The sequence below is a fragment of the Dermacentor andersoni genome, chromosome 5 (genome assembly GCF_023375885.2).
Source record: "Dermacentor andersoni chromosome 5, qqDerAnde1_hic_scaffold, whole genome shotgun sequence".
In the NCBI taxonomy this organism is placed as follows: domain Eukaryota; kingdom Metazoa; phylum Arthropoda; class Arachnida; order Ixodida; family Ixodidae; genus Dermacentor; species Dermacentor andersoni.
The window spans coordinates 153,910,753-153,926,524 of NC_092818.1; the positions used below are offsets into that span (position 1 = coordinate 153,910,753).

Genomic DNA, 15,772 nt, shown 5'->3' on the forward strand with positions numbered 1-15,772 from the left:
TCAAGCAGTCAGCAAAGTGAAGCGAACAGTGCATACATTCTTTGGAATCACGCATATAGGTGGCGCATTCTGCGAGTGATTATCTATGGGGACAATTATTTAAGAATCACAGAGAAACGTGATAAGAAGTTAAACGTAGTGCAACGCGCGATGTAACAGAAAAATGACAAAGGCAACGGTAATGGATAACATGAAGGCACCATGTGATGAGAGAGCATTTGAGTAGCTCACCTTGTAGTTGAGGTCAAGCGGAAGTAGTGGAACGGGGCTAGAAAGAATAACCGGTGGTCTGGTAAAGGAGCAGAGTGGGGTGCCGAAAAACCGGAAATTCGCACGGATGTGACAGATATTTTGACGGAGTGAGATGTTATAACATTCACAAGATTTGGGTGGATTTGAGGTGAGTAAGCTGCACAAGGAAAGCGCAGACTGGCTCTGTTTCGTAGTAGTTATGAGAGCGGCAATAATTTTGAGTGTGGTAGCACAACTCCGGGAAAACTTGTGATAAAAGGAATACAGTTACACGTTGGATTTGTTGGTTGTGTTGGTTGTGAAATGCGATTGGCGTAGTGCGTATAAGACGGGACGAAGAGGCACAGAACTTGTGAGAAGTTGTGAAACGAAGTTTACTACGTATCTTAAGAATCGGTAGCTATCTGATTTCATGCTTTTAGACATTTAGGTTCTGGGAAGCTTCATAAATTTCGTTCATAATGTTGCCTTTACAATAGATGGTTTAATATGTTGGTGCGCGCACGCACGCACGCACACACACACGCACACACTAGAGAGCTAAATGTTCTTTCTCTCTCTCTTGCTAGACTCTTGATGCATATCGAATGGTCCGGCAAGCATAATGTTACACAAGAGTGCTCTTGTTTCCTTTCTGTCGTCGTTTTGTAGAGCTATGCTCTCTCAACCATGCCTGTAGGCATTGCTTCGTAGCAAGGGAGGGGCAGCGTTGCCTTTTAGCGGCGAGTCCTCGTTTCGAGTTCGTGCCGTCAGCACTCAAACCATCACGCCGATGGCCCCGAGCAGCGCGTCCTACCACTTAGCAGTGTCGTCCTCAGCGCCGGGCACATGTACTCGACCAAAAGCTAGAAAAAAAAAATGAAGAAGAGAAAGCTTGCTAGCCAGCCAGTCGCACGCTGGGATGGCAACTGCGGGATGCCTTGTAGCCCCGGGGTCAGCTCTTGACGCGCTTCGTCGCCAGCAAAGTCGTGCACACAGCACACGCCTTTCTTTCGAGCCGTCGTTGGTTAAACTCAATGAGCTTCGTCGGCGGAGTTGGCGTCGTCCAATGCTCCTTCTTCTGGATATCGCTCGTGCTGTCGCGTCCGGTTGCCCCCCGGGCGCAGCTCGCCCGCATTGGGCATGCACGCAGCAGCTTGATTCGCTTACGCTCGGCCGCTCTAGCGGTGCCGGCGGCGAAGACTGACGAGAGCTGCTTTCTGTTTCTTTAGAAGAGCCGTGCAACGGGGGTGCAGACTGTCGTTGTCGCGTCAGCCAATCAGGCGTTGAGTTCACAATGTCGGTTGCAGGCAAAGGAGGCTCGCGATTGGACGACACCTTGGCTTTTATAACCACAGTGGCCAGCTCGCACTAGCCGGTAGATTATACGAAAAGCTTTCACTTCCAGACAACTCCGGGAATTCGGCTGCCGATTGGCTAACGCTTGCAACAGCTTACACTGCACTGCACGGTTTTAGCGACGCGTTGTTTATATTTCCAGATGAATGGTCCGTCTTCCATCGCTGCGGCTGTTCGTGATGAAAATAGGCTGGATAACTGCGAAGTCGCTGCGCCTAAAGAGCCCGCATGATCTGTCTCTCGCTCCCTTCACTGCGCTGTCTGCATCTTTAACACGACGGAGTAGTAGCGCGCAACCAAGGGAAAGCTGCAACATTAAACCGGCATCGCCGTCTTAGTTTAACATTGTATCGCTGCGCCCCAGGCGTCGTTATCCGCTTTCTCCGCGAGTTGCCTGCATGATGTCTGCTGTTGCGAGCGGCGCTTTCGAGCAACGCCATATCGGCTTTCACGCGGTCGTATTACCATCGGCAAAAAAATAAGAAAGCATGCGTAAACACCTTAGTCCGTGCCGACGCCAACAGGACCCGCTTTGCTCCTATGTAGTGCTGCACGAATTTAGGGATACGTCACCGTCTCGTGCTGGTTCTTTCTGGCCGCGAACTCAACACGAACGTGCAGCGCAACACCCCTTGCACGCTACTCCCCCCATCTCCCAAAGCACATACACAGACGCATGCACGCACGCACATTTTATGGCCGGACGTCACTTGCCAGCTTGGCCCCTTCCGCTGTCGCTGCGCAGACGGCGCGAGGTGTAGAATACGCAAGTGTCTGCCCCGTCACGTGACTGACCGCGAGACGCACCCCTTGCTGTGCAATATAGTTTTTTTTTTTTTCTCGCGCAAGAAAAAAGGACGGAAGCGTACGCGGTGCTGGCAGTGCGAGGTTCGCTCGGCGGCGTCCGTAGCCATAATCTGCCAGCACGCGGAGCGTGAAAGTGCGCGTTCATGCGGCTAAGTGGCGAGCGCACTCTTAGACAAAAAAGCGGGTCAGAGGGGAAAAAAAAATCGGGAAGACGGCGCGACTTTGCACGTTCGTGCAAGCCGAGTTGGGAGGGGGGTGGGGGTCTGTCCTGTTGTTGCTTTGCTGTCCTTATACCCGAGGGAAGCGAAGCGTTAATGCGCCTGTTTTTTGCGGCTTTGTGCCCCGTGGATTATGTCGACCGCGTGGTGAGAGCGGCTGGCAGGACGTCCCCCGCGGCTCTCTTCCTGTCTTGCGAGCCGTGCATCGATTTACGTCGTCGCCGGGAACGTAATGACATAATATGAAAGAGAATAAACGAGGCTCTCGACCGCGGGCAGGACACGCGTCGGGGTGGCCATGTTGCCGACTTGGTTCGGCTCCGAATTTCGCACCCCTGTCGCGGTATAACCTGAATGAAAGGCGGAAATTTTCACGACTTCGCGCACGCAGAAAGTGGAAAGTGCGAACAGCGGGCGTAACAAGTCTGACTAGGGAAACGTTGATGCCGATAGATTCAAGCCACTGCAATGTAGCTTGCTTCCACAGTTGCCGCACAACTGTGCAAAAATGTGCGACTTCGTCAATAATTGAGGTATGCGCGCAGGCTTCGTAGTGAGCGCACAGGCAGTGGTGATGCGCCTAATTTTTTAAATGACTGGAGCTAAAATTAAAAATTAAATTATGGGGTTTTACGTGCCAAAACCACTTTCTGATTATGAGGCACGCCGTAGTGGAGGACTCCGGAAATTTCGACCACCTGGGGTTCTTTAACGTGCACCTAAATCTAAGTACACGGGTGTTTTCGCATTTCGCCCCCATCGGTGACTGCAGCTCGTCCGTAACTGTGCCCTCAAGCGCCCACACGACATTCCTCTTCGTCGTATCGGAGTTTCTGTTGACATATGCCGTTTCTTTGTAAAGAATAAATAGGTAATTAATCGTAACAGATGCTGATCTTGTCAGAACATGTAAAACTCTTTCATTTTACACTTAAATACACAGAAAGGTGTAAAGAAAAAAGCCCTAGAGATTTGCCGGTTTCGCCCTCCGCGGGAACCCGCGTACTTTTGTGGTAAAAAAAAAAACAAAAAAACAAAAAAGAACGGCAGGACACAGCAGCCGGACATTAAAGGTCTGCTTGCCTGCACGGAAAATCACAGCTTCATGAACTGATTTTCCCGTTAACCACTGAAGAAATGGTCCTTACATGAGGTGCAGGCATGATGCAGTTTTAATATTTCGGAGCCATAAATAATAACGCATTCATGTTAGTTGAGTGCAGGAACAAATATTGACTTGGCTTAACAAAATTGAGTGTATCGAAACGTGGGTCCGAATTTACCAAGCTTTACGTTCCTTAGTAATTTTTGCTATTGGCCGGCCGAGTTCGCTAATGTATGCATGTCCAGCATCAGCGATTAGGTGGAATTTGCTCTTGGAAGCAATTCCAGCGTAATAGCTTTTTCCTGAATGCGGGCACGAAGATTTTTCCTCTCAAAAACAGTTTGTGGTTAGTCGGGCGCCTTTGTTAATAGTATGCTCGTGCTTACGACTGGCTGGTACTTGTTCTCCCAATTCTCTAGCGTTTAAGCGTCTTTATTTGTTTCTTTTCTTTTTCGCTTTGTAAGTCTGGCGTATGAGCTGCTTTGTGAATACGGACCCTGGGCTCATATTCACAAAAGAATACTTACACCAGAACTGTTCGTAAGAGCAGATGTCAGGCAGTCGTGATTGCGTATTGTAAGTGAAGGTGGCCGATCAATAGCAAACAGCACTTACGAACGAAAACCTTTGCGAATTCTGCCCCTGAGCTATCCTGCATACATGGCCGCCGCCTCATCATGGACAAAACATATCGTTAGTCCAGAGGTCCTTGGATCGATTCCCAGCTCGATCAGCTTTGTAGAGTTTTAATCAGTATTGATATTTTTTTTCACCTAACATGACCGACCAATAAAGTAGTATTCATAAGATGATATTACGCTATAACTTTTTATAAGAGCCGAGGTCGAATTCACGAGGCTTTGCAATGCGTTCGTACGGGCTCCTTGCCATTGACCGGCCAGCTTCGCTCATGTTATCCAGCATCAGATTGACTGCAATTTACTCGCACGAACAATTATCCTAATAGCTTTTTGTGAATACGGGTTGAAAAACTTTGTGAATTCGGCGCCAACTTCTCACGAGATTACGCGGCTGCCTCTAATACGACCCGCGAGACATTGCGATAACCTTGCTAAGCTTGAATATTGGCTCCTGTAAGAATTAAGTGGTTAGGAAAATGGGGAATAAAGATTTAATGTACGCGGAAACGCTTGACTGTTTGCAGCATACGATGGCAGTGTTCACGATGCCTACGAATCGTCCTATACGAACAATAACAAATTAATAAACGAACAAACACATCCAAAACAAGGTTCCCAGCGTTTTAAGGATCGGTCTTCCACTTAAAGAGACACTAAAGAAAAATTTTAAGTTGAGCTATATCGACAGAGAATTCGTCTAAAAGTCTATCGTCGTTTTCTGTATGTCAATATGTCAACTTTTGTTTGGCCTAGGAAATTGCCGTCGAAGGTCCTGCTGCTGCTTCTCAATTTGAACCGCCCGCGCCACAGCGGAGGACCTGACGTAATCTCCACGTGACCGCCTTGTATGCCGTTGTTGTGTCTTCTAATTTAACTCTATATACTAAGCGTACTGCTTGGCGGGTGTAGGAGTTCAGCTTGCGTGAGTCGCTATGTGGCTCTGCTTGGTTTCAGGTTACCAGTTATGATCACTCGAGCCTCCTCTGCCGGAGCCGGCAGTGCCGCCTCGGCCGTTGTGAACAGAGAAAGGCGATGTCGTTCGCAGTGGCGGGTAGGGGCCGCTCTTGGTGAATCAGAGGTGCTACGCCACACACAAGAGATACCTTAGTCGACAACAAATGGCGCCACTCCAATTTTCTATTTTTGTCATTTCCCCGCTTACAAAGGCTCTGTTTTCATTACTAATGAAGAATTCGTTATTACGCGAGCCTAGTCTTTCAATCTAGCTCGACTTAATGTTTGCCTTTAGTGATCCTTTAACTTCAAGGGTTACAGAGAAAAGGTAGACGGGGGAAAGAACAGAGATTTTTTTCCCCTTCGGATGCCGATGTGTCTTGGTCAGGGGGTTCGTGACTTCAAACGGACGGATTAAGCATGCCCTGCGGAGTCGACTGTTTGGCGAAATCGTTTCATTTTTTTTCACACTTCTTAATCTCCCGCTGCATCTTTCACGGCAAGCCCAATCGATCTGGTAGCGAATCTAATCCATTTGCTCCCAACGCGCCAGAGGCGAAAATAATAATAAAGGAAAAAAAAAGCGAGAGAGGAAGAGAGAGGATCGCGGAAGTCGCGGCGCCAGAGATGAGGAAAGAAATGCATGTATACCATGACGAGGAAAGTGATTACTTGAACGTGAAGGACGCACCGGGCACAAACTACCAGGCTTGAGCGGATAGGCATTACGACGCACCGTAGTACTGCAACGCAGAAGGTAGGCGCAAACTGACACAACCGCCGCGGGTAACGCCATGCGTCGTGACTCGAGAACCCGAGGAAGGCCTTGGTGACCGTCTCGGCAGAGAGAAGAGCCAGCGAACGAAAATAAAGGAAGGCGAGAAGAAAGGAGGAAGCGGAAAGACAGAGGGAGGAAGGAGGGCGCAAGAGAAAGGAGGGTGCAATTCAGCGACTCTCCGTAGGAAGATGCACGACGCAGAAATCAGCGTCGGCACTCGACAGCGGCTGCCGCTGCTCTGAATGCCGGCAGCGGGCCGCGCTTGCCCCAGCGAGCGAGTGGGTCTCCTCGGCGGTGCAGTACTTGCCGTGGCCTATTGTGGCAGACGTTCTTGTGAGACGTGTTGTTGGGAGGTCATGCGGAGGAACGGCATAGTTGGAAGCGGCCGCAGCACGGGGCGACCGGAAGCAGTGGTCAGCGCAGCCCGCGAAGGGACCCACACGTGCGCCCGTCGCTGGTCCGCATTTAAGAATCGACGGTGGCTGCGTTGCTCGTCTCCGGTGCCGGTGTCGTGATGGCCCGCGCGCGACGACGCCACAGTGCCAGAAGTGCAGCCGGCGCAGACGACGACGACGACGACTTAAAGAGAACCGAGTAAGAAATTGGCTCGCCCCATAGAGCTTCCTGCAAAAATTACTAGAGGCAACTCAGGCGCTGCAATCGCTCTGCTAGCATTGATTTGATGGTTAGTACACGAATTTGCCCGATCTTCGTGCTTGCATTTGAAGCATACTAAGATAGTTGCTGGAATGTTTCTAGGGTGAGCAAGAGAATGTTGGCAGAATGTTACTAGGATGTTTCTAGGTGGAGGAATAGAATCTTGCTAGGATGCTTCTAGGTTGAGAGACAGAAAGTTGGCAGAAAGTTACCAGGATGTTTCTATAGGTCGAGCAACAGAAAGTTAACTGAATGTTACTAAAATGTTTTTAGATCAAGGAACAGAAAGTCAGCAGAATGTTACTAAAATGTCTCTAAAAAATCTGAAGATGGTCAACAAATCCTGCTTTTAATGTCCAAAGCATGTTCATTCATCGTTTAAACAATGTTTGTAAAAAAGGTTTCAAATCAATATCGGTGGCTAATAGCCGACGTGATGTTAGTATGAAGTATTTAAGAATTTTGAAAACGGTAGGAAAAAGTAGACTGTTGGTAGGTTCTAGTAACATTTGTCCAAACAAATTTATTAGAAGTTACTAGAAATTTTTGTAAGGGTGTGACTTAAGACAGTCTTGCGGATTTGTTTACTACGCTTTATCTACCTTCGTCGGCCTGAATTACGAAGCAATCCCATATTTTAAAAAGTAGACGACAATAAGTATGTACACCCATGCAGAAGGATTGCGAATTGTTGAAATTATAACGCCATATTTTGTTGACAACGAACAATTCGAAAAGTAGCGAGGCCGCCTTAAGTGAGAAGAACGAAGTTTAGGTAAATCCATGTAATCATCAATCCAGTCGCTGGCCGAACTGCAATGCTTGCGGTTCCCATAGAGAATAGGGGCAGTATTTCTCCCAGTAATCTTTGTAGGAAACTCTATCGCTCGTCCGGTCGCCTCTTGGGCGCCTGCTTGTAATAGGGTTACAAGTTGTGCTTGGTATTTTCTTGAATTTCCTGGCTGCTTGACAGACATTAATTGTCGTTTGGGCCTTGTCCAAGAAGTTGAACTGAGCGCCATGGCGCCGCCGACTCATCACTTGCGCGCATTCAGGAAAAAAGAAAAGTGCCAGCCTTGACGAAAGCTACTTCATTGCCTAAGTCAAGGGCCTGGAATTCGGGGCATGCATTCTGCGAGTCTTTTGTGATTCATGCTGCGCAAGTCGGTGTTTCGTTTCATTTTATTTTCCAGTCATCGCTTTTCCTGTCCCTTTGTTGGAATCTTTCCCAGTCAAGGAATAGTGCCATTTAGTCAAGGGAGAGTTTAATTCCCTTTCATGTTTTTCTGTCACAGTTCAGTGACTATTCCTGTATGTGTGTGGGTTACTTCGAACACGCGCAAACACACAAAAAAAAAGATAAAAAAGAAGAAGGCCTACAAAGCTCACTCCTATTACGTCACTAGAGATGAACTGTTTGCCCAGGTCGACATCATCTATAAGAAAACTAAATTCATTTACTAAATAAACTATTCACATTAATTACCTTCCTAGTTAAAAACTCTAGCGCACATGTTTAAATTTTAAAGTTGGAGGGTATCGTTGAGCCTAGTTACGTGCTTCTAAATGTCTAAATATCATGCAGACCAGAATATAACTGACGTCAAATTATTCGTCCAGTTTACCTGATTGCAGGACGCTGCACCCCGAAAGGCGGCTCTTTCCGTCCAACGCCTCCGTGACGCAGAAGTGTGACGTAAAGCCAAGGTGTCGTCGCAACTTCCTCTTCCCTGAGCTTGTTCCGGCTGGCGCTTTGCGCGAATCCCAATTCTGCGTACAGTCATTTTGGCAATAGGGCCGGTGCGGACAGCTTCATCGTGCGGTGTGGTGAAGCTTCATTTTACGCCGCCTTAGCACGTCATAGGGGGGCGGGGGGGGGGGCGGAGGGGTGTTGCACCACGAGCCACACTTCGCGTGGCCGCAGCCGTTATGAAGTCAATCGAGTGAGCGATTTGACGTCAGTTACGTCGGGCTACACGGCCATCTTGAAGCGTAGAAACACGCAACTGTGACTTTTTACGAGGATTACCGTCGACTTTCTGATAAAGAAACGTGCGCCGTAATGTTTGTTACTACGAAGTGAATTAATGTGATTACTCAATATATTGAACGAATTGCTTTGATTTTTCTTCCACATGATGTAAGCTTCTGCAAATAATTTATCTGTAATGACGTAATTTAAGTGAATGTTGTAGGTTGTTTTATAAGAAAAAGAGTGTTCGAATTAAAAAAAGAAAAAGAAAGCTGCATGTTGCAGCAAAGCGTCTTCGGCTGCTATGTAACATTTAAGCCATGTAACATGCAATATATCTCGACTTTGCACTGTGGAAAAGTGGACCCTGTGTTGTATGACTTCTAGAACAAACCAATCGTGCCATCTTGTATTTGTTTCCAGAAGAGGACATCTGCGTCCTTTTGTGTTAGGCTTTACACCCTCGAACGCGCTTTTGATTTTATGGAAGTTAGGAGGAATTGATTTAATGTGAAAATTTCAGCCATGAAGTAATTTTACTATTCCTATTGTACATGTGAATGATACGAGTATTTTTCACGGTGACATGGGACGAAACCACGAGTGACTTGCAGTAGGATTCAGTTTTATTCGATTGGTTTATAAGGCGTGTTTTTTTCTTCTTGAATTTGTATCACATGAACACTTCGCACGAACACGTGAAGATTTCGACCAACTAGCCCAACTAAAAAAAAAAAAAGATAGAAAAGAAAAACAGCGCTAACTATACGACCACAGGGGCAAGCAAGCGTGCTGATGCGTCTAACGGTTGCTCTGTAGCTAGCGCTGTTATTGCAATGAACATCTTCTATTAAGTCGATGCCTAACTAGCAAGATGCAGATTTTGTGCCGCTACACATACGCATTTTATGAACGCTTGACTTCGAGCCTGTTATACCTGATCAAGCTTGGTACTTTCATCGCATGCGAAACGTTGAGCAAAGATCGACTTCAGCTATTACCCATACTTCCCCCGTGTGAGTGGGATATTATCGTTATTATACAGCGCATTGATCAAACCTCATCTTTATGGCCCTCTCGGATTAAGGAAGTCACAAGATGCAATAGTAAGGTTACGCCAGATACTCGGTAGCTGATTATTGATACCATAAACCTGATCGTCCTAAACGACCGACCGTGTTCTATATCTTAGCGGGTACGTTTCTTTCTTGCTTTCTTTCTTTCTTTCTTTCTTTCTTTCTTTCTTTCTTTCTTTGCGTTCCGTTCTGAAGGATGTGGCCGCCACGACCAGGGATTGAACCCGTGTCCTCTTGCTGCCCCGTAGACGCCGAGCCAAAGGGGCAGCTGGATAATTTTTTTTCTTAGTACCATAGCTATAAAAACATACGAACTCCTTACGAAATCGACAGAAAAGCAGGCCATAAATTCTCCCGCGAAATGGGCACCACCCCTTCTCACAAAATATAGAGAAAATAAAGAAAGAAACGTGGGGCGGGATGATGCCAACGAAGAGGAAGCACATCACACAACAATGAATCACATGTGAGCAAGTACTGCAGGCACGAGTCAAGTGACCGTCTTGGTCCTTTGCACTGTAGAAGTGATGAACGAACAGCAAATCTCAAAAGATTGTCGTTCTTCTGAAGTCACGTGGCAGTAAAGAATTCCGTGACCGCCTTGTGAGCCGTGCGAGGTGGGACATTTATATCATTGCCGTGAAGCAAAATCCCGAATGAACGCGCATCTTTTATGGGGTTTCGAAACTGACTGTTTTTACACTCGGGAGTAAGCATAATTGGCCCTACGTATGGGTCTCCTAAGGAACGATGATTTCCTTTCCGTTATAATTAGGGGTTATTGTAGCGGATTGTGTTCTGTGACATGTGTTATTGTGTTCTGCGACATGCTTGTGCGAGAGGCGAAAAATCACGAAGTGCGGCTCAGGAAAAGCGCTCAAGGCTCAGGACGCTGTCTTCGTTTTTCAACGTTTCTTCCCCTTCAAATGATGTTATTGACCGTCCTCAACATAATGCATGGTTCTGAACGCCGGCACGTCGTTCTTAAATGGTAGAAACATCATGTTTATTTCCATGCACGTGCATTTCTTCCATTGCGCTCCTGTCGGAATGAGTGCGCTCGGGAACCGAATCCGCGATCTCATGCTCTAAAGCAGAAAGCCGCATTTACTGAGTCGAAACGGCGGCCTAATGCAAACAGCGCAGCCTCGATTACAGGTGCCGTTATAGTCTTTCTGTAAGGCACCAGGGTTAGACGCACGGCTTTAGAGATAGCGCGACGTTGTGGGCTTGTATATTCACACCTCCTTCCCACAGAATCATGATCATTCATCAGCCCTTTTTCTACCCGTCCCGTTCCCCCGGCGTAGAGTAGCAGGCCAGAGCAAAGCTCAGGCCGATCTCTCTGCCTTTCTGTAAATATTTTGTTTCTCTCTCTCTCCTGAAGTAAAATAAAATCTTGGGCAGGAACAATCGACGACGATTGTCAATGTAAGCGAATAGCCGCACGGTTCTAGAAAAATATTTGCTTTAAAAGAAATGATGCACTTGGCGTTTGCTTGTTGCGGTGAGGATATTTATGTAGCGTTTGTTGTTTCATCGCATAATTCCGTACATAACAGAGCCATTAACCAGCACATCTGTAGCGATAGGATAAACGGCTATAAATATAAGCCGTTTAGTCACAGGTACCTTGTCTCCATGCAGACACGGAATGTTTCTGTGCTCTTCCGCAGCAGTCACAGGAGAGGGTGGTAAGAGAAAAGAAGGTCTATACTACACGGGCGATCCACCACAGTATGTAACCCTTCAGACATCCCAAAGTTCTTGCGCGACAGCACGTACGTCTCAAAGACGCAGGTAATAAGAGTATTGTATTTTCGGGACTGTAGTTCGCAAGGGTCCACAAGTGGCCACAGGGGTCACAGGGGTCAATTTGGGCTTAGAATAAAGATATTTACTTAGAGAGTCCGCATCGGCCGTATGGTCCGCTGGGAAGAACTTCGGCTGAAAGTGGCTTTGGTAGCTTGTCTGTATATAGCGTACAGGTGCGGCCACTGCTAGCGGCAACACGGGAGCCCGTGGCAGGGATCCGCGGAGCGCCACCACTGGCGCCTCGTGAAGCAGATGACACGCCGGGCTTTTCGCCAATCGCATTTGCGCCTGCGCCGTAAGAATTCATGAGGCGCCGGTGGTGGGGCACTCCGCGGAACTGCGACACGGGCTCCGTGTTCTCGCTAGCAGTGGCCGCGCCTGTACATTAAGTAAGCGAAAATTTATAGTCAGACGATAAAAGCTGGGTGCTTCATTAGACTGCACATAGCAGTAAATTCTAAAATCCTTCAAAATCACTCTAGTCGGGGCTGTCAGAACAAATACCATGCATGTCAGGTTTGACGAATGACTCCTCACTGTCTTCATCAGCTTCAGAACCTTTAGCTATTACACACGCTCGATTACACCGAGCTTGAACAATGCCGTGAAAGCTGTTTGCATATTCAGTGCCGTGACGACTAATCTTATGTTTTGCGCATATGTGAGGTCACGTATAAATGCGTTGCGAGGTGCTATAAACGAGGTGCTGGTATGGGTCGAAAACATTGCTCCTGCTCAGTGGCGATAATGTTGGAGCTGATCTCGCTGAGTGATTAAGCCTAGAAACATTTGCAGGCACAGTCTGGCTTTGCCTTTGTCAAGCGCGCGTCCTATCTGAAAAACAAAGTCATCTATAGTCCACACCCATAAATAGTCTGCAAGCCGCGAGAGCACATGCCTTTTGCACCGGTTCTTTCATGCAGGCAGTAAAAGTCCGACCACCATCGACCACCATGCAGACGAGCGAAAGGGTTGAAGGGAGCTACTGACTTTAAAAGTCTGCGCAGGACATAGTTCGGTGTTGAAATTTGGGCTTGTTGGTATATCATCTCGAATGTCTTTAATTGTAGAGCAACCAGTACGAGGGCGCAGAGACGGAACAATATACCCACCGCACAGCCCTAACTTCCAAGAACGGTCTTATTTCCCGAAAAAGAAAAAAATAAACGACCAAAATTTTTACCTCCTTCCTCCCACTCCCCCCCTTTATGTCACAGGCAGGCGTTAACTCGCAGAGCTATCACGTTCTTTCAGCGTTCGTTTTGTGAGCACTTTGAGTGGACACGTGTCTGTGACGTAAATTGCGAGAGGTAAAAGTTTCGAACTTTCCAGGAAGCTAACGCTGTATGTGTGTCTTGTTCCCTCTCTGCTACCTTGTACTGGCTGCACCGCACACCCACACACGCACAAAAGAAAGTCCTTCAACTGGACATTGAGAACACTGCGATGGTTTAGAGAAGCGAGAATTTTACGTGTCGTGGATGGGGTTTGGCGTCACGCCGCCTTATTGATACGCGCAATACATGCATGAAAAGCATACATAAATTTCAGCACGAAGAAACTGCACTCGGTGTTGACAACTCTGGCCCTCAGACAAGGCTCAAGCTTCGCGCATTAACGGCCGGTCATTTCAATATGCTACTCCATTCATTGCTGTTCTAGAGTCCTAATATCGATTTTTTTCTCGTTCTTTAAGCTAAGTTTGTGTGGCCCAGTAGCCTTTTCTCAAGATGCTTGGCAATTTCGAATGTAGTAGTTACATACTGCTTCCTAAATGAACGTTTTTTTCTGCTTGCGTAGCGGTTTCAGGCGCAGCCGCACCCAAACGCAGCACTCAACTCAGCTTGCTGCGTTACTCTGAATTTTTGGAGCACGGTCGCAGCTCAGAAAAGTTAAGAAAGTTAAGAAATTGAATCGTGAACAACGTAGAAGTATAAATTAAAGCTGGAGTCGAAAGAATAAAAGAACGGTACCTGTGGCTTCTTCGTTGTGCACGCCCAACTGCGAGGGGAAGGCGCGATTTTACGGAATGAGGAAGAGCTTTGCGAAAGAAAGGGTACCGGCACGGATGTCTCTTTGTGTGCTAAGGTCGCGGGCTCATAAAACACAGCATTGTGGCGGTTCCTTTTGAAGGTGGCCCCGACCGTCTGCGGTCGTCCTTTATTTCATTTTTTTTTATTTCTTTCTCGTTATTGCTGCTGCTGTACTGACTGCTTGCTATGAGGACAATCTGGCTGGAAGCGCTTGTGCCTCTGAAGCAAGAGTGTAGGTATCTGTGGGCGAGTGGAGAGTCAAGCACTGGCAGCTACAGCGACGGTTGAGGAAAGAGCGCTGTTTTTTTTTTTTTTTATGACCGCGCACTTTAATGTAAATTTGGTTTTCACGGCGCTTGAGCAAGGTCATTGAAAAAGCAAGGTAAGAAAAGCAAGTCAGAGACAAAATCTTATGCACGGACTACAACGGTGCACATTTATCCGGTAAAAATGCAAACGATTCAAATGGCTCAAAATTAAATTTTCATTTGACATTGTGAACACAGGTGTCAAGAGCATAGGCAAAAAGCCCAATATAATTGACTTGTCCGGGCTCATGTCCCCTACCGGAGATGTGCATTGTTAAAGGAAGCCCATCTAACAGAATGGTCGGCTGCGCAGCAAACATGCAGTGAATGAAGGAAGGTATATCAGGAAATCAAAGGTGACAGTTCTGCAGGCAATGAACACGAACGAAAAAATGGCAGTTGGTGTACAGCATAACAAAACATTATAATGGTAAAGAAAATATTCTCCCTTGCTCTTCACTGCGCGACACACCGCAAACAATAGCACAAACTAAAATACTAAATAGACAGTGCAACAGTGCACCGGGAGAAATGGTAACGTAAATTTCTGCTGGTGTGCTCCGCATTAGGCGGAAAGACCTTATCGCACCCATCCCGTTCGACCCCGTTTCCGTCAGTACAGCCACGCAACTAATATTCCGTTGCGTTGATGCAACGGCTGCTCCACCTCCCGGAGGCGCTCGCGTGCTGTGGTCGTTTCCTGCTACGCGGGCAGAAAACGCGACTAAACAGAGTGATTACTCCGCGCGCGATAGATCTTGTTACCTTATTTATTTGAGTCACCCTCGTGTAGACGTTTGTCTCGCAGAGGGCGCTGGAAACTGATGACGTAAGGCCAAGTGCGGAAGCATTTGCAGTTGGCGGCTGTCTCGGGCCGTTCGCCTCAGTGACGGCGGAAATATTATTGTCATGAGACCGGATCACAAACTAATGGAACGAAGATAAAGCATAGCTGGCTGCATAGTTGTATTAGGACAGCACTGCGTTTTTTTAACGTTACTTTGGCTAGGGGAAGTCACTACTTACCTCCTTTAAATTAAGTAGTTTTTCATTTTGATGCCATTTTCGCATATAGGATGTAACCTGCAAGAAATTTACGCACATCTTCATTTGCTATCTATGTTTCTGCATGTCAAGAAAACGTTATATGATAAATTTTACAGCAGTTGAAAATAATTATGTATTTCTGTTATGTAGTATGTTTATTTGGCCATATTATATACAATATGCCCTCGAGGTGAGGCTAAAGGAGGTAGACCAAGCATACCTCCTGACAAGGCCTACACCCCGATCACACATCATGGACACGGGGGCCGAATGGACAAAAGAAAAAAAAAAACAATGAGCAAACATGATCAACAATAGAAAATAGTTAATGATAGACAATAATAAATATCCATTAACAATAAACAAAACATTTCATAATATACACATTCAAAAAAAAAAAAAAGCTAAGTATACAGAAATTAGCTGAAATTTAACCGGGGGGGGGAAAAGAATCGTCAGTTTTTTCTTAAATACAGACACACTATAACTTTCTAAAGCAATCTGAGTAAGAGACTGGTAGGCATTACACAATGTTATAATTTGATAATCGGTTGTTTGTTTACCATAATTTGTTCTGGGTCTTGCAGTAGATAGGGCAACGGAACGTAGACCATACGCAACATTTCTTGAACTATAAGTATTAGAAAAAGAGTTAAAGTCATGCTTGACTTTATAAAAAATGTGAAGAGCCAAACTAAAATTGTATAAATGAAAGAAATTGCGAACATGAAATGTTTCGAAAAGATTTGCTTCAACAGATGAACTTGAACT

The 15,772-nt window shown here is 46.6% G+C and overlaps 1 protein-coding gene across 4 annotated transcripts in view; it reads left to right on the forward strand.

Annotated features, from left to right (window-relative positions):
• Positions 1-15,772, forward strand: part of LOC126531417 (beta-1,3-galactosyltransferase 1-like) — a 55,115-nt gene that overhangs the window by 27,383 nt on the left and 11,960 nt on the right. Inside the window, exon 1 of one of the 4 annotated variants that reach the window (XM_050178934.3) lies at positions 5,757-6,687. The exons of the other annotated variants lie outside the window; for them this stretch is intronic. Within the exon in view, the coding sequence (XP_050034891.2) occupies positions 6,608-6,687 (80 nt within the window). The 5' untranslated portion in view covers positions 5,757-6,607. Of the gene's footprint in view, positions 1-5,756; positions 6,688-15,772 lie in introns of those variants that run through there. 4 annotated transcript variants of the gene reach the window in all.